At 58.9% G+C, this 27,058-nt stretch overlaps 9 protein-coding genes and 2 non-coding genes across 11 annotated transcripts; 6 read left to right on the forward strand and 5 right to left on the reverse strand.

The window, feature by feature from the left end:
* Nucleotides 1-511: 511 nt before the first annotated feature.
* On the forward strand, nucleotides 512-2,725 carry EHS24_009561 (uncharacterized protein; the record flags this gene model as incomplete). The annotated part of the gene is made up of 6 exons (XM_028624836.1): nucleotides 512-690; nucleotides 733-858; nucleotides 908-1,280; nucleotides 1,320-2,043; nucleotides 2,082-2,282; nucleotides 2,328-2,725. The coding sequence occupies 6 exons, from the start codon at nucleotides 512-514 to the stop codon at nucleotides 2,723-2,725; spliced, it is 2,001 nt and encodes a 666-aa protein (XP_028475004.1).
* Nucleotides 2,726-3,381: 656 nt separating this feature from the next.
* Nucleotides 3,382-4,716, forward strand: EHS24_009562 (uncharacterized protein; the record flags this gene model as incomplete). The annotated part of the gene is made up of 3 exons (XM_028624837.1): nucleotides 3,382-3,693; nucleotides 3,758-4,380; nucleotides 4,440-4,716. The coding sequence occupies 3 exons, from the start codon at nucleotides 3,382-3,384 to the stop codon at nucleotides 4,714-4,716; spliced, it is 1,212 nt and encodes a 403-aa protein (XP_028475005.1).
* A 594-nt stretch (nucleotides 4,717-5,310) lies between these two features.
* On the reverse strand, nucleotides 5,311-7,280 carry EHS24_009563 (uncharacterized protein; the record flags this gene model as incomplete). Its single annotated transcript, XM_028624838.1, has 3 exons — nucleotides 5,311-6,846; nucleotides 6,886-6,927; nucleotides 6,978-7,280. 3 exons carry the CDS (start codon nucleotides 7,278-7,280, stop codon nucleotides 5,311-5,313), a joined length of 1,881 nt encoding a protein of 626 aa, XP_028475006.1.
* A 589-nt stretch (nucleotides 7,281-7,869) lies between these two features.
* On the reverse strand, nucleotides 7,870-9,765 carry ACT1 (actin; the record flags this gene model as incomplete). Its single annotated transcript, XM_028624839.1, has 6 exons — nucleotides 7,870-7,931; nucleotides 7,989-8,101; nucleotides 8,159-8,190; nucleotides 8,303-9,059; nucleotides 9,147-9,286; nucleotides 9,529-9,765. The coding sequence occupies 6 exons, from the start codon at nucleotides 9,763-9,765 to the stop codon at nucleotides 7,870-7,872; spliced, it is 1,341 nt and encodes a 446-aa protein (XP_028475007.1).
* A 771-nt stretch (nucleotides 9,766-10,536) lies between these two features.
* EHS24_009565 (uncharacterized protein) lies at nucleotides 10,537-11,865 on the forward strand (the record flags this gene model as incomplete). The annotated part of the gene is made up of 4 exons (XM_028624840.1): nucleotides 10,537-10,562; nucleotides 10,625-10,648; nucleotides 10,708-10,830; nucleotides 10,905-11,865. 4 exons carry the CDS (start codon nucleotides 10,537-10,539, stop codon nucleotides 11,863-11,865), a joined length of 1,134 nt encoding a protein of 377 aa, XP_028475008.1.
* Nucleotides 11,866-14,518: 2,653 nt separating this feature from the next.
* Nucleotides 14,519-14,602, forward strand: EHS24_009566. The gene has a single exon. It is a non-coding gene; the product is annotated as a tRNA-Gln (tRNA).
* Nucleotides 14,603-15,068: 466 nt separating this feature from the next.
* EHS24_009567 (uncharacterized protein) lies at nucleotides 15,069-16,715 on the forward strand (the record flags this gene model as incomplete). Its single annotated transcript, XM_028624841.1, has 2 exons — nucleotides 15,069-15,731; nucleotides 15,771-16,715. The coding sequence occupies 2 exons, from the start codon at nucleotides 15,069-15,071 to the stop codon at nucleotides 16,713-16,715; spliced, it is 1,608 nt and encodes a 535-aa protein (XP_028475009.1).
* Nucleotides 16,716-16,836: 121 nt separating this feature from the next.
* EHS24_009568 lies at nucleotides 16,837-16,934 on the forward strand. The gene has a single exon. It is a non-coding gene; the product is annotated as a tRNA-Leu (tRNA).
* Nucleotides 16,935-17,861: 927 nt separating this feature from the next.
* Nucleotides 17,862-18,422, reverse strand: EHS24_009569 (uncharacterized protein; the record flags this gene model as incomplete). Its single annotated transcript, XM_028624842.1, has 1 exon — nucleotides 17,862-18,422. The coding sequence occupies one exon, from the start codon at nucleotides 18,420-18,422 to the stop codon at nucleotides 17,862-17,864; it is 561 nt and encodes a 186-aa protein (XP_028475010.1).
* Nucleotides 18,423-20,174: 1,752 nt separating this feature from the next.
* On the reverse strand, nucleotides 20,175-22,595 carry EHS24_009570 (uncharacterized protein; the record flags this gene model as incomplete). Its single annotated transcript, XM_028624843.1, has 1 exon — nucleotides 20,175-22,595. One exon carries the CDS (start codon nucleotides 22,593-22,595, stop codon nucleotides 20,175-20,177), a length of 2,421 nt encoding a protein of 806 aa, XP_028475011.1.
* A 969-nt stretch (nucleotides 22,596-23,564) lies between these two features.
* On the reverse strand, nucleotides 23,565-26,642 carry EHS24_009571 (uncharacterized protein; the record flags this gene model as incomplete). Its single annotated transcript, XM_028624844.1, has 4 exons — nucleotides 23,565-23,663; nucleotides 24,011-25,765; nucleotides 25,806-25,968; nucleotides 26,011-26,642. The coding sequence occupies 4 exons, from the start codon at nucleotides 26,640-26,642 to the stop codon at nucleotides 23,565-23,567; spliced, it is 2,649 nt and encodes an 882-aa protein (XP_028475012.1).
* Between the last annotated feature and the right edge of the window lie 416 nt (nucleotides 26,643-27,058).

Below are 27,058 nucleotides of genomic sequence, written 5' to 3' on the forward strand. Positions count from 1 at the left end.
CGGCATGACACCTCGCTCATGGCTCACCTTGCATCCAGGCTCTTGTCTGACGCGACCATAGGGGGAGTAGAACCCCGTGAAACCGCGTTGCCCGACTGACCGTATCCAACGGCCCACAGCCAGGCACTCAAAAGCACGATCCACGACCTGGCTGTCGCGAGGTAGCCGTTCGCACTAGCACACCTGCAACTCGTTGTACCTACCCACACTGCTTCCCCTTGTCTCTGTTTCCACACACGTCTTGCACGCACTCGCCTCCGCCAGTCGCGGAGCCCACGACAACCGAGCTCCACGATCTGCGATTGCACCGGCACAACCTGCTGTGATTTCAAAGAGTCCAGAACGCGTGCCTTCCCGGAACACCTCTCGCAGCGCGCGTGGTTGTTGTTTGGAGGCAATCCAGCTGTGTGTGGTGCATGCCAATCTATATAAGCCATGCAGCTATGCAGCGGCCGGACCCCTTCTCGACACCGACTCCCCTCCTTTCTCCACCGACCGACTTTCGACAACCATGCGACTGCTTATCGCCGGAGGATTGTTCGCGCTTCCTGTCACTTACGCCCTATCCGGCCTGCTATCCGACGCGTCCCAGGTCAACGGCCAGTCGTTCGACTATGTCATTGTCGGGGGTGGCCTTGGCGGTCTGGTGGTAGCCAACCGTCTGAGCGAGGACCCAGACACCACCGTCTTGTGAGTTGCACACCATACGAGTCCCGACTGACTCGCGCGCAGGGTTATTGAGGCAGGTGGCGATAGCCGAACAGATGACAGAGTGGGTGTGGCGACCAACTATGGCCAGGCATTTGGCTCCGACCTCGACTGGGGGTGGAAGACCTCGAATGGCAAGTCGTTGATCGGGTGCGTTGCAGGAGACCAGACCACACATGCGTCCAGACTAATCGCTTAGGGGCAAGACACTTGGCGGCTCGACGGCCGTCAACGGGATGACCTACACTCGGGGCGAGGCGGCGCAGTACGACGCGCTGGGGACGCTTCTGGGGACGGATACCACTGACAAGTGGTCCTGGCAGGGCATGTTCGCCGGCATGACCAAGGCTGAGCATTTCACTGCCCCGACCTCGGACCAAACGTCGCTTGGCGCCAGCTACGAGGGCCAGTACCATGGCTCATCTGGTCCCTTGCAGGTTGGATACCCGGACGGAATGTACAAGGGTCCCCAGCAGGCCGACTTTTATACTGTGGCCAGCAGAAACTTTTCCGTGGCCACCTCCACCGACGCCGATGGTGGCAAGGCGGCCAACGTCGCGTATCACCCCAACGTACGTGTGCCCGTACTGAAACCATGTGCTGACAGGCAGACTCTCAAAGGTAACACTCGCTCCTCGTCGGCGACTGCCTACTGGTCGTCCATCGAAGGGGAGCGTTCCAACATGGCTGTCCTCGTCTCGCAGAGGGCTACAAAGATTGTGACCACGGGTGCCAATGGTACGGTGACAGCCACCGGGGTCGAGTTTGGTACACAGGGTGGGGCCTCGTACTCGGTCAACGCTTCTCGCGAGGTCATTGTGTCGGCAGGTGCAATCCAGTCCCCTGTCCTTCTTCAACTCTCTGGCATTGGCGATTCGAACGTCCTGACTCCACTCGGTATTGACGTCGTCGTCGACCTCCCTGGTGTGGGCAAGAACTTGCAGGACCAAACCATGGGCATGATGAGTTGGAACGCCGCCAGCGGGTTCAATGCCGATGGTACGGGCCCCAACAATGTCATTGCGTACCCGGACCTAGCCACCCTGTTTGGTGACGACCTTGAGTCGATCAAGAGCACCATCTCCAGCAACATTGATGCCTACGCGGCTGATGCGGCTGCCAACGGTGGCATGGTGAACGCGTCAGCGGCCTCTGCCATCTTTGCTATTCAACAGGATCTCATGGTCAACTCGGGCGTCGGTGTTGCAGAGCTGTTCTTCTCCAACAGTGACACCTCAATAGGTATCAACGTTTGGAACATGTTGCCATTCTCACGCGGAAGCGTCAACATCTCCTCGACCAACCCCTACGACAATCCTTTCATTGACCCTCGATGTAAGCCCGTACAATTACTGGAATGCTGACTGTGCCAGACCTCTCGGCCGACGTTGACATGCAAGTCATGATCAAGGGGTGCCGCATGGTCCGCAAGATCTTCGGTACCGATCCTCTCCGGTCTTTGGTCAGTGACGAGACAGCCCCCGGCGGTGCAGTGCCCAGCGGCGAGGATGGCGGATCCGATGCGGAATGGCGCCAGTGGATCAGTGACAACTTTCTCTTTGTCAACCACCAGAGTGCGTAGCCTCAAATCGCTCGTAGCATGAGCTGACGAGACACAGTCGGCACCTGTGCCATGATGAAGGCCGAGTACGGTGGTGTGGTGGACGCCAGCCTTGTCGTATACGGCACAACCAACATTCGCGTCGTCGACGGGTCGGTCCTCCCCATGCAGATGAGCGCGCACCTCAGTGCCACGCTTTATGGCCTTGCGGAGAACGCTGCGGATATTATCAAGGCAGGCAGGCAGGCTGTCGAGGGCGGTACTGCAACGACCCAGTCTCCCCACACTGCCGGGGCTGCCGCAACAGACGACCCCACGACCACCATCTCTACCGACAACGAGACGCCCATTGAGACTCTTGCCGCTGCGGGAGATGACGGCGCCTCAAGCAACGCTGCCGGGCCTACCAAGTCGTGCAGCCCTCGCAGCCGGAAACGCGCACTGCGGTGGACCTGAGTGTGATCTATAGTGTATCTTGTAACGGACAGTGCCTTGCCATACGATACGATACTGTACATATACTCGTGGTTATGAATGTACTCGCCCTTGGTGTCACAGGAACGTCTGTTCTGAAAGACATTGAGGATGGTTGCTAAAGGCAACTTACTTTGGGCCTACAGCAAACCAAGTGGTACTGGCCCACGGGCCCGTCCGGTCCTTTTCGACGGGGCCCGCGAGCCTACACCCCCCCCCCCCCCCCCCCCCCATGTAGGCTGCGAGATGCGAGCTTGATAGAAGCAAATGAAGCAGGGGCTCGATATGCAGCCAGTGTGATCAGTGAGTGGCGGCACTGTATGATGAAAGGGCCGGCCATGCCGCTCAAATGGCCCGAATGTGGGACGCCTCGGCGTCTTGATGTTCTGAAATCGCCCAGAACCGCAAGCGCTGTCTCTGCCGTCGATGCCCACCCCAGACCACACGCACGCACCCTCTGAACAGTGCAAGAGGCTGGACCAGGGCAAGCGCCAAGGCACTGTGTACGGACGGGGTCGAAGCGGCCCCCGCGGGCGGGGTTGGCACGACGTGGTGGGTTGGGGGTTATATATGTGCGTGCCGGGGCGGCGACGTCAAGACGGAAAGGAAAAGATCCCTACCACCATCAACAGTCTGCAATGGGCGACTCGAAGGCGGCCCTCGTCCCGCTCCTCCCCGTCGGCGCGGGCATACCGTCCACCCAGGCCACTACCCCGCCCACCACACCTCCTGCTGGCTTTGTGACTGCCCGCGGCACCGAGTTCTGGCTCGACGGCCGGCCATACCGCTTTGCCGGGATGAACGCGTACTGGATCCCCCAGCTGGTCCATGAGTCGCAGTACGACGCGGCGTTCCAGCGTCTGAAGGATATCGGGGTGCGCGTGCTGCGTACGTGGGCGTTCTCAATGGTCGAGGGGGAGCTGCCGACCACCAATTTGACGTATTTCCAGGTGAGTAGTGGCGCGTCTGGGTGGTGCGAGGGAGCCATGACGCTGACGACCATGGGCGCGCTAGTACTGGAAAGACGGCGAGCAGTTTCTCAATGTCGGCGCCAACGGACTGGCGCGCCTCGACACGACGGTCAAGTATGCCGCCAAGTACGGCATCAAGCTGATCATGGTGTTTGTCAACAACTGGGAACACTACGGCGCAATGGACGTGTACACGTCCAACCTCGTCGGCAAGGACGCGTGCCACTCGGACTTTTACACCAATGCCAAAGTCATCGCCGCGTTCGAGGCGTACGTCCACCACATTGTCACGCGGTACAAGGACTCGGCCTCCATTTTTGCGTGGGAGCTCACCAACGAGGCGCGCGCGACGGCCACCGAGCCATTGAAACGACTCGATTTCACGCCCGACGACCTGACCAGGTGGGTCGCGGACCGCGCAGCGTTTATCAAGTGCCTCGATCCGCACCACATGGTCGCCGTGGGTGACGAAGGGTTCTTCAACTGGGACCGGCCCAAGACCAAGGCCGAGTATGTGTATTCAGGAGAGTCGGGTGGCGACTTTGACGCATACCTCAAGCTGGACAATATCGACTTTGGCACCTTCCACATGTACCCCGAGACGTGGGGCATGACACCCGAGTTGGAGTGGGGCAAGCAGTGGATCCAAGAGCACATCGACTCGATGTGGGTGTCTAATGCAGTGGAGAAGTGTTTAGATTATTGCTGACACGGTTTTTTTGCAGGAACAGGCATGGCAAGCCCGTCGTGTTTGAAGAGTTCAACATTGACGGATACGACAAGCAGACGACAATGTTTCCGGCGTGGATTGAGCTCGCCGAGGAGCAGCTGCCCGGTATCATGCCGTGGGGCCTGGCCGCCAACGACATGGACATTTCCGACACGACAGTCTGGCTGGGCAGCTATGACGAGACTAATGATTTCTGGCCCGGCAAGGACCTCGTGTGGGCCATGCTGCAGCAGATGGGCAAGAGGATTAATGAAAAGTGGCCACTCGAGTAAAACGTGTGTCCGAGAGGTTGTCAAACATAGCCATGTCAACCATTCGATGTCAGTCCAGCTGCCCCGCTGCAACTGAGGACGGGCCAAAACAGCCAGCCGCCTGTTCCGCCTTTACCCCACCGGTCAATGCGAAGCAAATGCTTTCCTTTCGAGAGAGCGGCGAGCGATCAAGTGCCTCCAACCAGTGGACACAAGAGCAGAGCAGCGACGCCCGCTTCGTGCAGACACTCACCTGGTCCACCCGCCTCTGTTTGCCGATGACGACGATAACGACCCAGTTGCGCTAGCCAGCGACAGTCGATACATTTAACATGCTATATACATGGTACTACATAAGGGCACAACTTGAATATACACAAGGGCATAAGGGAAGAGCCACTTGCTCTAGAGGGCAGGGACACATTGCTGGGAGACCTGCATCGCATATCGGATGGAGGGTTTCGTCTCGGGGCAGAACCTAAAGGAAAGGTCGGGGTCGAGGAATGGCTGGACATGTAGTGCTTGAGGGGGGAGCGCCACCGCTTGACCAGTACGTTGCGGTCGACGGGAGGGGGAGCAAGGTGTGTGACCGTCCGCGGCGATTGAACTGCAGGACTAGGCTTGCATGCGAAGCTCGAGGAGCTTGTCCATTGTAGCCGCCGAGACGGGTACGATGCGAATGGTGACGGACGGTTTGGTTTCGGGGCAACAAGCCGTGAGTGTTGGATCTTCGTGTGTGGGTGTGTCGACGGCCAAACGCCAATCGGAGATATACGCAGCCGTGCCGGCGTCCAAGGCCGACTCGAGGCTCGTATCGGCGTCATCACCTTCGCTGGAGGATCCGCAGCTGCTGTGCATGTCGTCGCCTGTCCATGACAAGTCATCATTGGTACACTCCTCCAACCTGTCAAAGACAGACTTTGCGGTGGTGGGGTAAAAGACAGACTTTGCGGTGGTGGGGTCACTGACGGACTTGGCGGTGTTGGGGTCGTCCAGGTTCGGGTGACGGGACAGCTTCCGGACCATGATCGAGACGTACTCATGCAGGCGCCCACTCGGTCCCAGGCTTGGCGCGAAGAGCGCATCCAGGCTGCTCTTGAGCGTTTTGAACGGCTCAGGCAGGCTGGCCGAGCCTTCGTCAGGAGCCCGCTGACAGGCCGACTTGCTCTTGCTGCCACCCTTGCTGGATTCGTGGCTGCGCTTGCTGCTGCTGCTCTTTCCAGACTTGCGGCTGCCCTTGTCGCCACTCTTGGGGTCCTGCGTGGGGTCCTCGGGGCCTTTGCGGTCGGCAGCATCGGGATCCTTACCGCGGCTTCCACCAGGTGGTGGACGAGGGTCTCGGGACGCACCAACGGCGTCGGCTCGTCCTTTGCGCTTCTTGCCTTCGCGTTTCCAACCGACAATGACCTCCACGTCTGCTCGAGTAATGTTGAAGGGGTTACCATTGCCGGTGATAGTGTCTCGGAATGCCTTGAAGGTCTCGGATGGGGGGGACAGGCGAGTGGGAGCGACATCCATTGGCAGCCGGGCAAGGAGCTGCACTGCCTTCACAATGGTATTATAAAAGGCAGTGGCACCCGCCCAGTCGATTGTATACATTCGGTCCTGCCTGTGGTATTTGGGTTTACCGTCCGGGTCCAGTTCACAAAGTCGATGACGAAAAGCTCGAGGGAGTGTTTCATGCGCAAGGAACTCTTGGATGGACATCTGTTGGCCGACCATGGCGCGAGCCTCATCGGAAAGCTCGATTGCCACCGTGAAGACCTTGGCGTCATGCTTGATGTGCTCGATCGTCTGCTGTTGTAGCTGCTGCTGTTCGGAGAATCCTTGGGTAGTGTCGCTGGGCGTTTTTCGGCGCACTTCAAACAGCGGCTTGTCGTCCAGAACGCAGAGGCGACTGAAGCATTCGTTGACCATGGCCAACCCCATCCATGTCCCGCATTGCTCAAAAGCGGCAAACGAGTAAAGGATGGCCTGGTACCAGCTTTGCCGGGACTTTTGGACGGCTGTTTTATCTTGCCAAAGACCAGTAAAGACCTTGAGCTCGCCAAATAGACTTGGAAGCATGTAGATGTTGTCTTGTACTTCCAATGTCAGAGACATCCAAAGGTCGGGCTTTGATGTTCCCAGCTGTGACGAGGAAGGGGGTACCTTTAAACGTTAGCCAACGTCGAGGACATGCATACAAACATCTCCCTGGTTGTCGACAGCATGTCTCTCCGTCATAAGAGCCTGGCGGTCAGGTCACATCACATACATGTGTGAAGATGGACAAAACTCACCACAGTTCCCAGGTAGGGTATTCCATCGTGGACCTTGACGTCTCTGAGGCTGCCAGGCTGCTGAGCACTGAGGTCACAGAACGGCTCGCGCGATGTCTTTACCACGCTGTTGGCCAATTCAACCAGTGACTGTTGTTGGGCTACTTCCCCGGCCCGATGCGAAAGGTCTACAAAGTAGTCCTTGATGGCCCGTCCGAAAGTACCGTTCTGCGTCGTCTGATCATTGAGCGCGGCCAATGAGGGCGCGTCTGGAGGGTCCTCTGGAACGCCAAGAAACTCGCCAACTGTTCCAGATGGGGCCATGTTTATTCACATGTACGTCAAGAATGGAATGTTGACAAGAGGAGGCGACGGACGACCACCAGGGAAGCCGTGAGGACAGGATGAGGCCAAGCGGAAGGCGAGGGGGAGTAGGAGTGTGATTACTGAGTGGATTGGAAAGATGTAGGGTATTGTGACGGCTAAGGGTACTTGAGAAGCAGCGTGCGAAGCCGGGTCGACCAAGAGGTAAAGAGAGGAGTGAAGGACACTGTGTTGTTGTTGGGCCGAGAGATACAGGGTGGGAAATGACGTTATGTAATATCTATCATCACCGGAAATACATCCGCGCGGTGCCGTTTGATCTGCAGTCACCACTACTGATCCTCTGACGGTGCTGTCCGGGACCATTCCAGATACACGCGGGCACCTGTTTAACAGCTTGCATGTTCCTGATCCCTGACGTGCCCAGGCGTGATGTACCAAGACCGAGTTCTACCCGACAACTCATTCATCGTCACACTCTTTACGAAAGCTATTTGGTGGGTGACCAAACCCAGGAAACAACCCGAGCCCATCAAAATGGCTCTGGCGTCGCGGTCGTCGTCGTCGTCGTCGTATTCTACGCCAGCGCTTAGAAGCACTTGCGGTGGACGATGCTGGGTCCGCTCTCGTCGTACTCGTTCTTCGAGATCCCTGTTGTGGGTTAGTAAAAGTGTCGCTGGGGGGAAATTCGAAAGTCTTAAGACGTACACATCTGCTGGAAGGTGGAGAGCGAGGCGAGAATGGAACCACCGATCCAGACGGAGTACTTGCGCTCGGGGGGCGAGACGATCTTGACCTTCATCGACGAGGGGGCAAGAGCGCTGGGTAACGCGTCAGCATAATGAGGTTGGCGGGAGGTTGCAGTCGTTCCAACTTACGTGATCTCCTTCTGCATACGGTCGGCAATACCCTGAGCGGTTGTTAGCGCTGCTCGAAGCAAAGTTGTGGAGGTATGCTGACTGGCCGCAGCCAGAACGGTGACAGCACGTCCAAGACGATGACTTCCAGTCCACGACACTTACGTTGTACATGGTGGTACCACCCGACATGACGACGTTGCCGTAGAGGTCCTTACGGATGTCGAGGTCACACTTCATGATCGAGTTGTAGGTGGTCTCGTGGATACCGGCGGACTCGAGGCCGAGGAACGAGGGCTGGAAGAGAGCCTCGGGGCAGCGGAAGCGCTCGTTGCCGATGGTGATAACCTGACCGTCGGGAAGCTCGTACGACTTCTCGAGCTGCGACGACTGGGCGGCGGTCTGGAGCTCCTGCTCAAAGTCGAGGGCGACGTAACAGAGCTTCTCCTTGATGTCACGGACAATCTCACGCTCGGCGGTGGTGGTGAAGGGGTAACCACGCTCCATGAGGATCTTGATGAGGTAGTCGGTGAGGTCACGACCAGCGAGGTCAAGACGGAGGATGGCGTGGGGGAGCGAGAAACCCTCGTAGATGGGGACAGTGTGGGTAACACCGTCACCCGAGTCGAGGACGATACCGGTGGTACGACCCGAAGCGTAAAGCGAAAGGACGGCCTGGATCGAGACGTAGAAGGCGGGGGCGTTGAAGGTCTCGAACATGATCTGGGTCATCTTCTCACGGTTCTGCTTGGGGTTGAGGGGAGCCTCGGTAAGGAGAACGGGGTGCTCCTCGGGGGCGACACGGAGCTCGTTGTAGAAGGTGTGGTGCCAGATCTTCTCCATGTCGTCCCAGTTGGTAACGATACCGTGCTCAATGGGGTACTTGAGGGTGAGGATACCACGCTTCGACTGGGCCTCGTCGCTGTTGTGCGCGTTAGCGGGCCGAAATACCATCCATTTTGTTATTTTGGTTGCAATGTCATATGACGCGCAACGAGGATTGACTCACCCCACGTAGGAGTCCTTCTGGCCCATGCCGACCATGACACCCTGGTGACGGGGACGACCAACAATCGAGGGGAAGACGGCGCGGGGGGCATCGTCACCGGCGAAACCGGCCTTGCACATACCCGAACCGTTGTCGATAACCTGTGCGGGGCCGCGTCAGCACATGGGTTGTTGCACCGCTATTGCAAGCCTTTGAAAGCGCAGCGTCAGCCGAGACAAACTCACAAGAGCAGCGACTGAATGAATGGGGCGTGGTCAGCGATACGTCACAAGCGATCTCTACGTCAGAGCATATTGTACACACCCTCGTCCTCCCTATAGAAATGCGTCAGCTTGCTGCTTCCTACCACAGGGCTCCACACCCGTGTCCAAGTGTTACTTACATGTTGAAAAGTGTCTAGCTGTAAGAGTCGGAAAAGGGAGATGCGGTGGTCAGCGATGCGTTCAAGGCAAGTCAGACAGGGGGGGAGAGACAGCGAGAGACGTGTCGTGGAAACTGATGGAAGTAGGGAGCACAGACGAGGAGGCTGTCGTGCGATCCCGTTTGACGCCACGCCAGTGAATGCCTGTTGGGATGCAGGGCCGCCGAGGCAGGCGTCGACGTGGAGTGGTTTCCCCATCGCACCCGGCTTACAGCTGGCAAGTGCGGGCGCCGCAAGTGCTAGCGATGGCTTGTGTATCCTCTCAAGAGCGCTGCCCGACCTCTTGCCCCTGCTGTCCGAGACGGATGCAGCTTGAATAAGGCTTGAAGTTGCAGTGGAGGTAGCAGGTTGCGGCCATCAGAGCGACGTCAAGAGTCGCCCCGGAGCGTGGTTTGTGTGCCGCGGGGCAACGAGCAGGGATTGAGGGGGGGGAGTGCCAGGAGACGTACTTTGTGTAAAGGGGGGTAGTAGTAGAGAGAAGGAGACCTGGGTGGTAGCGAGGGATGAGACCTGCGGATAGAGTGTGGATGGAAGTTGGAAGAGAGAGGAGAAGTGGGAAAGAGGGGATGGGACACCTGGGGGGGTGGGAGAGAGAGAGGCCACGCTGGCGGGTGGGGGGGGGGTGTGACGCTGGGCGAGCGAGAGCGACGCTGTGGGCTGTGGGCGGGGCGGGGCGGTGACGCTCGGGGTCTCACTCAGGGGGATGCAATTGCCATGATGCCTCCGTCGTACCCGTCGTCCAGCGCCCAGCAGTGGGCCAGCACAGCCAGCGCTCGTCTCAGCCAGCCAGCCAGCCGGCGTTTTGTCGGATGTGGCACTCGTGGCGACTGTACTGCTGGCTCTGGGCGCTTGAACGACGATGACGGCAATGACACACACACACACCTGCGCGTCGCATTAACGCTCTGGGTGCTGACTGCTACCAACCACCACCACCACCACCACCACCCACCACAAACCCTCTTCACCATGCCGCTCGAGTCGTGCATGCTCGTGTACGTACTCTGCACAGCATCTTCTCCAACTGTTTTGCTAACCACATCCCCCCCGCACACAGGCTCGACAACTCCGAGTACATGAGGTACGCGCGCGTCGCATCAACCACCCGTCATCAGCCATTTCGCTAACAACATGTCTCAGGAATGGCGACTACACCCCAACACGATTCCAGGCTCAGGCTCAGGCCGTCTCTGCCGTCTTCACTGCCAAGACAGATGCCAACCCCGAGTCTGCTGTCGGTCTCATGACCATGGCCGGCAAGTCGTGAGTGCAAATGGAGACCGTCCACCACCCCCCACCGCCTCCTCCTTCTCCACAGACTGCTGACAACAACAAAGGCCTTCCCTCCTCGTGACCCCAACCAACGACCTGGGCAAGCTGCTCTCTGCGCTCAACAAGGCGAGCATCGGTGGCGTCTCGGACCTCATCACCTCGATCCAGATCGCCCAGCTTGCCCTCAAACACCGCGAGAACAAGAACCAGCGTCAACGTATCGTCGCGTTTGTCGGTTCCCCACTCGACGACTCAAAGGACGAGCTCGTCAAGCTTGGCAAGCGTCTGCGCAAGAACAACGTCCTCATTGACATTGTGACCTTTGGCGACGAGGGCATGGCCAACGACGACAAGATCAACGCCCTCGTCGAGGCTGCCGGCGCCGGCGAGAGCCACCTCGTCTCGGTCGCACCAGGCCCCCACCTCCTCTCGGACATTATCCAGCAGAGCCCCATCCTGTTCGACCCCGAGCGCGCCGGTCCCTCGGGAGGCGACATGGGCGGCGGTGGAGGCGGCGGCGCCGACGACTTTGACCCCTCGAGCGACCCCGAGCTTGCCATGGCTCTCCGCATGTCCCTGCAAGAGGCCCAGGAGCGGGAAGCGCGCGAGCGCGGCACCACGTCGACCACTGCCGCCGCCGCCGCCAGCGCTGGCGATGACAAGGGCAACGTCGGCACCGAGGCGTCCGAGCTCGAGGTCATCCCGCAGGACGTGGCCGTCCCCGCCAACCCTGAAGCGGGCCACCAGGCCGGCTTCCCAGCGAGCGTGACCTCGCCGCTCCGCAACGCCAACGATAGCACCATCCCCGAGGCCCCCGGAGACGACGAGCACATGTACGACGACGAGGATGAGGACGACGAGGACGAGGAGCTTCGCCGCGCCATGGCCTTGTCCCGCGGCGACGACCCTGACGCGGACGTGCTCATGGCCGAAGACGAGGACGACGAGGACGAGGACGCAGCGATCGCCCGCGCTATCGCCATGAGCCTCGAGGACCAGAAGCAGCAGGACAACGAGTCCAAGTAGGTAGCATGTGTGTATGAGATTACTGCATTTAGAGCGTCTGTCGAGGGTGGTGGTGGTTGCTCACTGCTGCTGAAAACACTGACAAGTGTGGCTCACTGATGACAGCTCACCTTCCAGGTCTGCGCCGAGTGGCCAGTGCACCTCGGCTGTAGGGCCGTCTGGCCCAGACAGCCAAAACCAGGACATGGCTGCCGCACCGGCATTCCCGCTGCTGGCCCACAGGCTACAGGACAGTGGCCGGGTTTCCCGGCCCGCCGACGAGGACACTCGGTGCACCCAAACCTCACAGGCCGGAACGGCACCGACGGGGGGTTGTGTGTGGATGCCGTTCAGTGCGCACAGCAGCGACAGAAGACGCAGCACATACGTATGTATGTATCTGCACGGCAACACGCCAGGACAGCATGGTGTGGCGGCGCCGAGCCCCGGCCTCGACCCGTTCGATCCGTACCATCAGTCGGGGCACTGGCCGCTCGCCGAGCGCCAGCGCCAGCGCCAGAGCCCTCGGCGATGGCTGTGTAGATGACAATACCACAAGACGTGTGCGTACCAGCCCAGTATGCGGTGCGGTACAGCACTGTACAGTACTGTCCTGTACTGTACATCGCATTGGGATCACTCCCACACGTGAGGTACACAACTGACAAGAGAACTGGAGCTGCCGGCGGCAACAATACACACAATTGGCCGTTGGGCGATTGAGATCGGGGGGGGCAAGCTGTGCTGTATGCTGCGTGCCATCTCGCGCGCTTCGGCGCGCCCAAGTGAAGTGATACGGCTGCTCGAGCATCTGCTGTGTGCGATGTGCGCCGCGTTGGCGACGCGACGCGTTGCTTTCGAACTGAACTGCCCGAGAGGTGCCTTCAGTGCGGGGAGGAATCAGGCCTTTGGGGTGGATAACGCGATTCCGACTCGCCCTCTTCCTTGCCGTGAGTCGTCCGTTGGCCCAGGCGCAGTATTGCCACTGACAGAGCAGCGCATGGTTTTCACGGGCACCAACGGCGCTGATACGGCCCATGAATACATTCACCATGTAGTAACGTTGCCCGAAAGTCAGACCAGACTTTGTTCACTCTTTATTTCTCCTGACGTCGCTGTCCCCTTCCGACGACGGCTACGCCGGCATGTCCAGCTCGTTTTTAAAGTAGAATCGTTTCGGAGTGCCCATGGGTACACCCGGGTGGGCTTGTCGTCATAAACGGTCTGCGAGCTGTGGCACGGTTAGTGGCAGATCGTCGGACGCGCAGACGTACGTCACAGATGGCCATTGTTTCGCACATTGTTGCCTTGTGGAGTTTCGTCCTGGTACCGCTATACTGGCCGTCCAAAGCCAATATGACAAGCTGATGTTCGGTGTATTGCTTGTGGGTACCACGCTGTGAGCTCCCGGACTAATGTCAGCTTGGGCCGGCCGGAAAGGCACAACCCACGGTCCATGTGTTCCCGCTCAGCCTCTGAAGCAGCGTGATCAAGCACCGGGCGTCTGCTCGTGGCGGACGTCTTGGCGGATACCCGTTTTCGCCATTCAGGGTTTGCTTCTCCCAACTGCAGGTGTCAGTGGGGCGGGCGTATGGATTTTGTGCACTTGCGTCGTCTGCAACAAGAATGCGGCACAGACTGGTCTTGTGTCCGCTACGGTCCACGCGGAACATGATAATGCCTCGCTCTGCAACAATGTTTTGAAGCGCAATCTGGTCATGGACATGAACACTTGGTATGTACTGCGAGTCCTTTTCTAGACATGTCAGTTTCGAACATGTCCCGAGAGACGCGCACGATATCGCTTCTCCTGCTCGTCCAATGCCTTTCCCCCCAACGGGACGTTGGGCTTTGCAATATAGTTGACGAGTTGGGGCTTGGACCATTTGTCTGGCGTCTGTTGGGTTCCTCTACTCGTGGCTTCCACGCCCTTGGCCATTTGGTACAAGTCCGCGGCGCGCAACACTGCTTATCAGCTGCTTGCGCTTCGCTTGTATACGAGACGGAAAGCCAAAGAACGGACAGTGATAAAAGCCGAAGGGTTAACCGCAGAGCTTCGTGTCTGGATATTTGGTACGGAGTTTGCGAATGGTGACACTGGAGTGTCAAACACATTGGTCGCGTCCGAGGCGGTTCGCCGCTTGATCGCGATGGAGCAGCCTGCTTATTGTCGCGAGACCTGGGGGGGGGGGGGGGGGGGGGGGGAATGTAAGCTCAACAGATATCCATCACATCGAAGCGACAATTGTGGCACCAGGGCCACGGATAAGTTGTCCGGCGTCACCTCGATCCGAAACCACACAAGCATCGTTAAAACGTGGTACAAAGGGATAATAATGAGTAGAAAATCGAACCTTTGCGACAGAGACTGGGCGATTAACATTCCAGAGACTGAAGACAACTGCGACATTCGTCCGTTGTCCCAGTCCTTCCGGTGTCTGTCGCCACACGTACCGGCGCCATGGAGGCGGAGGTGTTGGAGCAGACCGTCTGTCCTCAAGATGGCATACCTTTGACTACCCTTGGTTCGATCTAAGTCTGCCCAAGGACCCCTACCTTTACCATGTCCATGTTTCCAGCCATTCTGCACTCACTGTGACGAGAAGGGATAGGAAGGAAGACGAATTGGGACAGCCGAGGTCGCGGTGGTATGAGATTTTTCATCTTCGTCGAGGGTTCCATCGTATAACGGTCAGTACATAAGATTCTGATCCTGTGGATAGTTCTTGTAATCTGGGTTCGATTCCCAGTGGGACCTGCTTTTTGGCCTGTGCGAGGTCGTTGCATGCATTGCGCATCGTCAGAAACGATCGTGGACGACTCGGAAAGATGTGGACGAAGAGTGGAATGGTGGTGGTGGATGATCGCCGCGGAACCAAAAATGCCACCCCCAAGTGCCACATTTGCCCCGCCCGAATGCGTTCTGCAACGGGATTCCCATTGTATGCAACTCAGACAGGACATTTGGGATGCCTTAAAGGGCCAGAGAGGTAGACGAACGCTCATGCAAGCTTGCACTATGAAGGCAGGCAAATGGCCAACACGACGCGTTTGCACGCGCCTGGCGGACGAGGAAACAGGTCCCGCTTGTTGCGCCCGCGACGGTTGAGTCAACCGTGGATCCATGGCCCACACATGACACAGTTCTCGTCTTGTCTCTGCTCCTCCTCCTCCTTTCAACTCTCTATTCACTCTGGTGCATCTTCTCGCGACCATCCACAACCATGCCCCGTCCACGCACGGTGGCCCCTTTCGCCCTCCCCACCAAGCCTCCGAAGGACACAGTCCTCTCCTTTCGCACACCCATGCCGCCTTCAGACATCGCCAACACATCCAACGACAATGACAACCAGAAGCCCCCCTTTATCGTCCTCTATAACCTTGAATATGGACTCTCATGGCTAAGGGAGCTCCTCGTTATCGGAAAAGACCGTCACAGTGCACAATTTCCAATGTACCTTGCAGAGTGGCACAACAACCCTGCCCTTGGCGGCGTTCAACTCCAAGACGATGTCGATGAGATTTGTGGACAGTGGTTCACTCAACTCAACGACCATGTCTCAGATGGTGACGAGTCGCTTGACGGGGAACAGGACGGCGCATCAATCATATCAACATGTGCTTACGCCTCTCGACCGCCACTCATCCGCAACCCCGATGCCTACGTCGACGACGAGGACAGCTGGGACTATGCCATGGAGGAAGCGGTGCCGGAGTGGTGCATGTTTGAGAACTGTATGCAGCTGGTCGAGTCGCCCACTCTTCAAGACCTCGAGGAAACCATCGACACGATTACATGGAACTCGCTCCCGACAGCTCTCCAGTATTCTATCGTCATTGACTTGGAAGCGGACCACGATCTCGCGTTCTACGAGGCCACCGAGGTAGTAAGTGCAGCTGTGCTATGCAACGAAACTGACTTTTAGCCTGTCGGACTCTGCAAGTATCTGGCCCCGCACAAGTTTGATGGCGAGCTTCAAGCCCTACTCTGGATGGTGCTTCAAGGAAATGCCGAGGCTGCAATTGCCACTGGCCTGCGCGCCCTCCTGATCACACACGACCTCTACGGCTCAGTCTATGGCTCAACCACAATTGGACCCCGCTTTCTGCGCTTTTACATGCTGTCACCTGACCGCGTTGCAGTGGAGCTGCCTCCGCAGTCTGGGACCGTCGACAACTCCGTTCCCCCAAAGGATAGGCCTGGTGTGCCATGTACAGAGCTGCTGGCCAACGACCCATTCGCGCGCCTCCCATGGTCATTCGTTGCTGATCGCGGTGTCCCCCTGAACACCAGTGTGAACGATAACCCGAACGGCATCAACCTTGACCTCGACGCTTTCCAGACCTTTGTCAACTTCAACGTCGCCGCTGTCCTTCGCTTGGGCGCCGACGATTTCACCAACAAGCCGTCGGCATGGGCCCTGGCAACAGTGAACTCGTGGGACAGGCTTGGTGACCTCGAGCCAGAAATCACCGTTCCTCCTTTCGACCCTGGTCGTCTCCCCTGTCCGCTTCAAGAGACGGTTCAGAAAGAAGCCTTCGCCATGTTCCAGAACGTCCGGCTCCCGGCCGAGGTGCGAAACATGATCGTCGACTTTGTCCCACACGCAACCATTGTCAATTCTCAAGTCGGCGCCGCACTGCCCCCAAGTGACCTTACAACCAACGACCCAAACACCAGCCGTCTCAACGCCCACCCCCTCGCATCCTCGCTTGACAAGATAGCATCCTTTGTGCCTGTCACTCCCAAAGAGATGGACGAGCTGGTGAAGCGGCAGTGCTACTCCGATCTGGAGAGGTACGGACCCAACCCCTGGGCCAAGGACGGCGAGTGCTTCGAGCCGGGTCTGCCGAGCCCAGTCAGCGAGTAGAGCAGTGAGTTGGGACCTGTAGCGAGCTTGTGCGTATGACATGTATATACAGTAATATGTGTGTGCATGTGGACTTTGGGCAGCCACGAACGATGTTCTGCTTCGAAACGAAGAAACGTACGGCCAGATGGCCGAGTGGTCTAAGGCGCTGTGTTCAGGTTTTGATATTTCATCAACATCCGCAGTCTTCGGACGTGGGTTCGAATCCCACTCTGGTCAACAGGGGCTTCATTGCCTCCCTACCTTGCTTTTTGAACGATGCAGAACGATGCAGATGTAGATGTTGACGGCGGGAGTGGTTCAAGGTGGTTCAAGGTGAATGTGTGGCGATCTGGTGGCAAGTGCCACATTTGGTCCACATGGATGTGCGCTTGTGCGCCCTAAATTGTTTCACCTCCTTCACTTTTCTCCTGTTGATCACCTCGGTTGCGCGGTTGCCATGACATGGCACGTCCTCGCACCTTGGCAGCTGCATGCTTCCCCGTTGAGCCCTCCACAAATGCTGTCCTGCCTCCCGTGGCCGAGAGGGCATCCTGTCGTCTGGGAATGCCCGCCACGTACGACCACCGGTGGGCACTGACCTCGAGGTTCAACGTGCTCCAACGCTATGGCCTGTGAAGGCCCATGATATGTGACCTCCCAGCACACGTGGTACGCAGCGGACCAGCTCATTCTCCAGCTGTGCCATGCCGCTGGCCGCTGGCGTGACGGACGCTGACGACCAGGGGACCGCGGACGGTGAGAGTGTTAACTACCCCCGCAGGATTCCCAGGGGTAGGACAAGGACGGGCACTGGGAGGATCAGGTATGGCGGGCTGATGTGGAGCTCAGAGCAAGGATGTGGTCTGGTCTCACTGGATCGCAGGTCGACCGCTCATAGGTGTCAACTTGGTGTGCACATGTGCATACGACTTGGAGGCGCCAAAATGTCCCTTTCAGTCTCCATGCCTCTGATCAAATGCTATATCACAGTGACTAGCCCCTCGCTACCTCTTTATCGGCAATGTGAAGACAGACTGGTGGATGGGCTGGACGCGTCCATACTGGGGCTGTACTGTGAGTCTATGGCCCCTCCGGGCGTGAAACACTCACCACAGCTTGGTCCGTCGTCGTCGTTCCAGTCACGCGGGCGGGGGTACCGTACTACTAGTGCGCCGTAGTGGTGCCATACTCCTTAGTGAGGGACTTGATGCCGTTGCTGTTACCGCTGTTGCTGGTGGCCTTGGGGCTGTGGCGGGCGACGAGGGGCGAGGCCGCTGCGCCGCCGCGGTTGCTCTTGCCGAGACGGTAGGCGATGACAATGAGGGTGATGAGGAGGGCCACGGCCGCGAGGGCGACGACAACAATGAGCACGGCGAGCTCGACGACCATGGCGGATCCCTTGGTGTCGGAGGTACCTCCGGCGCGCACATCGGCGCGGGAAGCATACACGGACATGGAGGACAGGTAGCCGTTGGCTACGCTGGCTTGACTGTATTGAGAGTACAAATTGTCGTTGACAGAGCTCAATTGCCTGGAGATATACGACAACGAGTAACCATTGTTGTTAACTGCAGAGTAGATCGAGTAGGTATAGTCGACCTGGCGCTCAACGAGGGTGTGTGGTGCGGCTGTGATGGTGGTTGTGACGGTCACCACTGAGGCGGGCGCGGTGACTGCCGCAACTGCAGAGGCGACTAGCGATTCGGGTGCGGGTGGTGACTCCATGGTTGGGTGTGATGCGTGAACGTGTTGGATTGAGAAGGGTGCGATGGAAGAGGATGACAGGCAGAAGAGTTGACAGGTAGAGAGATCACGACGGGGCCGGCTGGTGGGCAGTCGTTTATATACTTGGTCCGTGAAGAGGGGACCGCGATCCCGCGAGGTGAGAGGGGAAAGAGGATCTCGCGACAGATGCTGCGCCAGCTGCTGAGGACCCCGGAGGCTACGACAAACCATGCATGTTTTCTTGTTCTGGAACGCCGGCAGCCCCTTGCGGGTTCCCAAGAACCCACCCTGTTGTTACCGTGCAACGTGCACTGCCTCCCGTATGACGTGCAAGGAGGAAGTGTGTCTTGTCTTGGCACCGTCTCCAGCGCGTTTCCTCTGCAGTTACGACTTCCTCGTCCTTCGGTTTCGTCTGGGTGTGACGCGCTTGGCGGGAAAATAAGTATAGCAAACGTTGAAAACAGGCACCCCCGGCTGCCACTCGTGCACTCGAGATATCCTGCCTCGAGGCATCTCCTTCCCCTTTCCACCCATAGTATGCGAAACGCGGTGGTCCGTCAGCTCTTTAGCTGTTTATCTATAGAATAAGTCCGTAGAGATGCTGATGTTCAAGTATGGATTGTGAGGCAGGATGTAGAGCAGAGAAGTGGCCGGAGTGGGCCAGCTGATTACCGAAGTTGGCCCGGTCAAATTAAACGCGGGGCAGACATTTACGACTTCCACTGGCCACTTCTGCCCCGCGTTTAATTTGACCGGGCCGAGGCTATGCTCGCCATATCGCCATGCCGACCTGCCGAGCTCCACACTTTTGCCAACTTTGAAGCATACTTGAGCTACCTGTGTCTGCGCGGTAAGGGAACCAGAAGCAAACTGCCGCAAACGGCCTGCCAGCGATACTGGTCATGTGCGTTTCACAGCACATGTGCCGCCAAGCTGCTATCAGCTCCACAGCACCGCCATGTCTCACTTGCCGAGGACACCGAGTGGCGCCATCATGTTGCCGGGATATCGGGCCACACTACTGAGTTTCTGCAATGTTCATGCCCTTCGTTACTGGTGTCACGGGGAAGATCTGTACGCAGCGGCCAGCGACATGGCACTCCGATGTTGACCCTGCAGCAGGTCGTGAACGTGGTCTGTCACGTTATGAGGCGCCAAACGAGGAGGGAAGAAGTACAAAAGGGGTGGTGGCGAATGCCTCCACTGGCCACTGGCCACTGGTGAGCAGCCTAAACTCCATATAGATTGGAGAAATGCATAAAATGCTATTGAACAGCAGTGGTGACTTGGTTGTGTGACTGGGGTGTGCTGCCCGTCTCCCGCTGGCAGAAACACATAGAGAAAGTCGGCCATGTCAACTGCGGCAACAGATGGGTGACGTAGTGTGAATTTGGCGAAAGAACACCCAGTGTCGCCAGTTCACTGATCACCGACACGCCCGAATGTGAGGCCAGCTGACAGACTGTCGCAGCGCATACAAAACCTTCCCCTGGTCGCGATACTCCATGGAAATGTACAACTGTGAGATCCATACGGTGGGCACAGATGGGGACCCTCAGACGAAGGGGACTCCGCTGTGCGTTGTATTGTAAACAACGATCCCACCCTATCAACTAAAAAAACTATTTTGAGAATGACGCGCCTAAATACACCCGAAAATAAGATAAACCACACTACATCTGTCCGCCATGCAAAAGCCATTCCAATTTCTTTTGTTCACGCGGCGCTTGCCCTGTCGGTCGAATGCTACGCTCACGACTCGGCGGCCTGGGCCGCCTGCATCTCCTTGAACTTTTCGGCGGTTTTGGCGGCATCACGAATACTCATGCCCTTTTCGCGGCTGATGACCGTCTTGAACAGGCCCATAAAGTCGTCGAGGTTGGGGGCCTCTTCGCCGCCGGGCGAGCTGGGGGCCGTGGAGGGGGACGTGACGGCGCGTCGTGGGGTGAGGGTTCGTGCGCGCTGCGGGGTGTTGGCGGTGGATGATGGTGCGGCGGCCTGGCCCGAGACGGAGCGCGTCTTGCTGAGCGAGGCGGGGAACTTGCCCGAGACGGGCGGGAGGTTGGCGTCGGCGCTGGACTGGGTGTCGAGCGCAGCTGCATCGCGACCAGAACGGCGCAGGCTCGTGTTACGGGTAGGCGTGCGGACGCTGGCGGAGCGCGCAGGCGGGGTAACGAGTGAGGGACCCGGGGTGTCCTTTGGAGGGACGACGGGCAAGTCCTTTGGTGGTAGTTCAGGCTTGACTGGCAGAGCAGTGTTGGCCTTGAACTCGGGGGTGACAATAGGCGTGTCGCCTGGGGAGATGGGTGAAGGTGGCAGATCGGACAGGGAGTGGTTCGCGTCAAAGTCGGCGTAAGAGCCGACGTTGATCTGAGGAGGCGAGAGTCGGCTCCTGGCAGACATGGAGGAGGTTGGGGAAGCGAGTGTGGGGGACGCGGGAAACACGTCAATGGCCATGGCCGTCGTCTCCATAATCTTGGCCTCTGGCTCCACCTCGACAGCCTCGGGGGCGGCCTCGGTGGGAGAAACGGCCTTGGCCGCCTGGCTCTCTGCCGAGGCAGAAGCCGCAGCAAGGCTCAGTGGCGACAGGGGAGAGTCTTCAAAGGAGAGTGTGACAGCCGGCGTCTCGGGGACGTCGACCTGAAGATCGTCATTGGCGACAGGGGTGGTCTCTTCAGCGGGAGCAGGCTGCTCGACCACCGTCTCGACCACGGGAACGGCAATGGCAGTAGGGAGCATAGAAACAGGACGGGCGCTGCTGGGGGACATGTCGATCGGCGAGGCGACGACGTCCTCTTCGTTGGAAAGAATGGCGGGGGCGGCAGCGCGCTCGGGCGGCGGCGGCGGCGCAGAACCAAACGAAGCCTCGGATTCTGACCCGTGGGACAGTAACGAGGACATACGCTTGGACATGGGTTCGTCAACCCCAAGCGCGGGAACGGGCGGGGCGTCGGCCTGGTCAAACATGCCTTCGCCAGTGGTCGAACCGCGCTTGCCACCATGCGAGGGAATCATGCTGTGGCGAGTGACTGCAGGGACATTGCGCATGGTAATGGAGCCAACGGCGGAACGAAGAATTGGCGCACCGGGAAGGCTGTGGACAGACTCCCCGGTCGCAGAGAGAGGCGACGTAGGAGTGCTGTCGCTAACCAGGCCACTAGGAACCGACGAGACAGTCACAACGCGAGGCGTGACCTCGTTGACGGCGGCGAGTTCTGGCTGCTGCTGCGGAGGGAGTGAGAAACGCGTCTCGCCAAGGAGGTCGGGGCTAAAGCTGAGCGGGCGGTTCATGGCCAGCGTGTCGGCCGCACTGGCCGGACGCGGGGCCGGCGACGCGACGCGGCTGGCAGCGGACTCGTCTGGAGGCGACTGACTGCGTTCAGCGTCGGCACTGGCGGACACTGGACCAGTTGCCAGGGCCGCTGGTGCGGGGGTGGCGCGTGGGGTGGCAGCCGGAGGCGGGGCGATGGCGGCGGCCGCTGCGTTGGCTGTGTCCGGTTTGGGGGGCAAGGGCGGGGGTGCCTCCTTCTCGGACGTTGTCCTCGGTGGGAGGGACGACGCCGCGAACATGGCCGCAACCGGAGTGGTCTCGATGGGAGGGAGGGTCGTTGCCATCTTGGCATACAGCGGAGCCGCCGCTGGGGCGGCCACGGCAGGACTCTGGCGGCCATCGCGGTCGTACGCGCCCGACCGCCTGCGTGCCGCGGCACTGACGTTGATCGGGTCCGGTGCTCGCTTGCGACCAAAGAGCCTGGCGAAGAGACCTCCACCTGAGCCTGGGGTGTGTGAGCGGTCGTGTTCACTGGAACGCAAAGGGCGCGTGTTGTCGGCACACAATGTGACAGACAGCGTGGGGCGAGCGAGTTGGGGACGCGGGACGCTGGGTGTGGGTGGACTCACTACGCTGCTGCTTGGCGGGCTTTGGCTTTGACGAGTTGTTGTTGTCTCGCCTGCTGCGCCTGAGGAGGCCCATGGTGAAAGAATGTGGTGTGTTGGGAGAAGAGGACCGGCCTCTTTGAATTGAGAAATGTGTGGAGTGTGTTGGAGAGAGATGAGAATGTTGATGTGTCTGTCGAGAACGACATGGGACCCACCGACGACGCACAGAGAGACGCCTCGTGCACCGCAGGGAGCACTGTGTCCACCCAGGAACAGAGGGCCGCGCCGTCGCATCCTGTAACGCACGGGGCTCTGTCTGGACATCGCGGATGGACCGTTCGGCTTTGCTGTTGCTGTTGCTCTGGCTGCTGCTGGTGCGTTCTGGTGCTGCTGCATGTATGTATGCATGCATGCATGTGTGCCAAAAGCACCTCCTTGCGAATCTGGACCCTCGTGCTCATGCATCACAGTTCATGAGTGACTCTGCAAGCTCCCCATCGCCCGCATTCCTCGCAGCAGGGTCCATCACGAGTCGTCTCGCGCCGCCCGCGGCCGGACAGGGCCAACCGACGTGTGTAATGGTCCGGTTTCGCGTCTCGTCGCGAGACCGTTTTGTGGTGTATGGTGGTTCACACACGTCGCCGCGTTTTGGCTTTTCAGTGTGCCAAACATTTCAACGTTGCCGGTAACGACATGGTGTACGTTGTGGTACCGCCAATCTGGTTGCACACACGCGCGTACGCACTACCTTTTGGCCTCGTGTTGCTTGTGCGTGGCCAGAGGCCAGAGGTCGTTGGCTGGCGCGTCGATGCCGAGACAATCCAGGCTCGCCGTCGCCGTGAGACTACTGGTATTCATGACGAGTGCAAGGACGCGGGGTCGGACGCCTGACTGCAGCAGTACAGTACGATATGCATCAGACGCGTATCCCGCGAGAACGCGACGAGCCCCAGGTTATAGAAACCTGGGTCACCTGGGTCCGTGACGGCGGCGGCGGCGAGGGTCAACCGATGTGATGCGCATGGACCGACACACACCTAACACCAGAGACGCCGCCTGCCTGCCTAGTTGATCTATACTCGATTCTCTGCGTCCAGTGCTAGTACTCTCCAGTCGCGTACAAGTTGTCTGCACGAGCCACCTCCTGCCGTTTCGCAAGATTGATCTGTATATGACATCGTCATGGTGTAAACAAAGGTTGTCTAAGTATCTATCTACAGGTAGGATCTCGATCTCTCGACCGCTAGACCCCGGTTCGTCTCCTTAGTCCTCCTCAAAACCCTTGCGCTGCAGGTTGAAGCACTCGTGGTACCTGCCACCGAGGGCCATGAGCTCGGCGTGTGTTCCCAGTTCGACGATTCGCTGCGGGTGTCAGTCACTTGATTCGGAAGGAAAGGAAAAACAAGAGGGCCACGAGGGCCAATGCGCGAACGAGGCCCAAAACGGAAGCGAAGTGGGCCTGCGCGGCCAGCTCGGGGTTCAGGACACGACGACGCCATCGTCAATGTCGTTACTGGCCTTACTGGTCTTGCCACTTTGGAGTCGGCGTGCACGAGCACTCGAGTGGCGTGCAGAGGCGCGTCCTGATGCGCGTCGCGTCGTGCGTCACCCGGAGGTCCAAAGTGGCAAGTAGTGGCAGGCTGCTAGCCATAGCCACGCCTGCCTCTCACTCTCGCTCGATGCAGCGAAATCACGGTCCTGGCACTCACCCCATCTTGAACGAACGCGATCCGGTCCGCCTTGCGCACAGTGTTGAAGCGGTGGGAGATGAAGATGGTGGTCGCACCGTTTCCGGCATGTGAAAGCGCGTGGATACGGTCGAACAGCTCCGCCTCGGCGTGTGGGTCCAGAGCGGACGACGGCTCGTCGAACACGACCAGGTCGGCGCTGTCGGCGCGCATAAAGGCGCGAGAAAGGGCGACGCGCTGCCACTGTCCGCCTGATAGCGATGTGCTTTGGACCTTGGGGATATCGGGTTCCGCAGGAGTTGTGGGCGGAGGAGAGCCAGCGGTTTTGATTTCGGAGCCCTCAGAGCCCGTACCAGCGTCAGAGGTCGAACTAGGAGCGGCCTTTTCATCGATGGATTTCTCCTTCTCCTCCTCCTCCTTCTCCTCCTCCTCCTCCTCCTTCTCCTTCTCCTTGGCCCCCTCCTTCTCCTCCGCCACCGCAGGAACATCCCAGCCAGCCCTCGGGTTGGGACGCAAGATACAGTCCAGCCCATTCTTCTTCCAGACTCCCTCGGCGCCGCCCTTCTCCAGAGCGGCCACGATCGTGTCGTCGTCGTCAATACGCGAAATGTCACCGAGGCCGACATTTTCGCGCAAGCTGAAAGTGTACCGCGCATAGTCTTGGAACAGACAGCTCATGCGGCGGTGCAGTGTCTCGGGGTCGTACGCGCGCACCTCGTGGCCGTTGATCTTGAGACTGCCTGTGTATGCGTGTAGACCAAGGAGGGTCTTGACGAGCGTGGTCTTGCCGCTGCCATTGTATCCGACGATGGCGAGTGTCTCGCCTGGGTACAGCTCGAGGTTGACGTTCTTGACCACGGGCGTGTCATTGTCTGGGTATGTGTACGACAAGTCGGTGGCCTCGATGCGCATCCCGTGCGGTACACGATGGGCCTCAAAGTCGATACGGTCGGCAGTGAACTCGGGGCCGTCCTGGGCGGAAAACAGGGCCGCGAGGAAGAAGGGGACTTGGAAAACTGCGTGGAAGCTCTCGCGAATGCGGCGGACAGACCAGAGGAGGTTGCGGCCAGTGCTTTGGTGTGTGTGGATACCACCCAGGGTGAGGTTGGTGGGGATGAGGCGCGTCGCAAGGAGAACGTAGAACATCTTTTCAATTGCAGTTTCGCCACTGCGGATGAACAGGTCGATGCCAAAGTCGAGTCGAGTGTACAGGTGTTTGAGGTTGTAGGCCATGCGACGCAGCTTGACCGACTCCCACTGCTCGATGACCCAGTCACGTAGGCCAAAGAGGACGAGTTCCTGCTGTCTCTCCGTCCGCGTGAAGCCGACCAGGACGTCTTGCGTTTGGTTGTCGTGGCAGTCTTGCCTGTGAGCCGCACCGACCTGCGCCGTTGTAGGGTCGAGCAGGCTATGCAGTTTGTCAAACGACATTTCGAGCGCGGACGGCGCAAACGAGAGGACGATAAGGACCACGTTGCCCCAGTTAGCGAGGGCATAGGTTCCAAGCCCGACGCTTCCACTAGCACCACCCAGCGTCCTCATCATGAGATATATCTGTGAGGCCACTTCGATTGAGCTGGAGATGGCACTGCCGGCCATCTGGATTATGCCCCACGCGCCGTACGGAGGATTGGAGCAATCCTGCATGCCAGTGAAGCCCGCAACGACGCCAGTCTCCACAATGACGGCAGAGTACAGCGGGTCGTCGGACATTTGCATCGCATTGTCGAGGCTGGCCGTGAGGTAGATCTTCTCGAGGCCAAAGACGACTTGGTCCTGGGACTGTCAGAAAGGTACTCGCTTCGGGGTTTCTCACTCGAAGGTAACCGGCAGACTTGGCGAAGAGCATGTCGCGCAGTTCATCGCCGACGTTCAGGAAAACCGAGAGCGCGGCCCACTTGCACACCTCTTGCCATGGAGCAGCCGTGCCGGACAGTGCCGCCTCGACAAGATCCATGAGCTTGGCGGACGCCCAGACACTAGACTGTCAGCTTGAAGGCCGTCTTGTCAATTCAACTCACGTTGCGGCAGGCATGATACCGGTTAAGACGACGTTGGTGACATGCATGAGTACGTGTGGTATGAGATGCCGGTTGCTGTTGATGGTGGACAAGCACCGAGGCCAGAGGGCACGCCAGAGGTCGATGTGGATCCCGACGGTGGTGAGAGTGATGGGTCGCGCCCATCCTGCCAAGCGGAGGGTGAGGTTGTCGTCGGTTTCGACATTGATCAGTGAGCTTCTGCCCTGGGACATGCGACGGAATCGATGGTAGGCGTAGCTGTAGCGGTACGAGTCATCGACAAAGTCATCGTCATCAATCTCGCCCGCCTCGCCATCGCTACCGCTGGCACTGTCGTCGTCCGAGTCGGATTCAACGGCGATCACACGGCTCTGGAGCCAAAGCTTGGTGAGTGGCCGGAGTCCATCGTACTTGGGTGGAAGCGTGAACGTCGTGAAGCGCGGGTTGACCGCGGAGAACGCCGGGAGGGGGAAGGCCGTAGGCAGCGAGATGGGGAGAGCAAGATGGATAGGCTGAGGCTCGGGAAGTGCACCGAGAAGAGGGGCCCGGAGCTCGTCGTCCTCGTCGATGCCTGGAGGTAGTGTCGTGTGCGATGGGTCGGCGACGGTGACGGTATCAGTCTCGAGCACCATCGCAGCTAGAGACGTCATCAGAGTGAATCAGGCGATCACTACTGGTGGTGTGTTGAGAGTGAAGAGAAGAGGTGAGACGGCCTGTTCCCCATTTTAACGGGTCGTGGGCAAAGAAGCAAGGAAGATGACAGTGTGCGATCGGCGAGATCTGACGTCGGATCCGGTCAACCACCGGTGCACCCGCCGCGTTTGGGTGGGTGGCGAAACCGCGGATCGCGGGGCCCATGCCGACGACGGACGGCGTGTGGCGTAGAAGCAACTTTCCTCTTCCTGTCTGCTGGTGATACTCAAAGGCCATGCATTAGGTGGGTGCAGGAGTGAACAGGAAGGAGGCCGCTCCATGACATCCAGCTGTCCAGCCGGCCGCTTGTGATTCAGTTACTGTGGGAGAGTACAGCAGAAAGACGGACAGTTCC

The sequence above is a fragment of the Apiotrichum porosum genome (assembly GCF_003942205.1).
Source record: "Apiotrichum porosum strain DSM 27194 chromosome Unknown scaffold_9, whole genome shotgun sequence".
Lineage (NCBI taxonomy): Eukaryota > Fungi > Basidiomycota > Tremellomycetes > Trichosporonales > Trichosporonaceae > Apiotrichum > Apiotrichum porosum.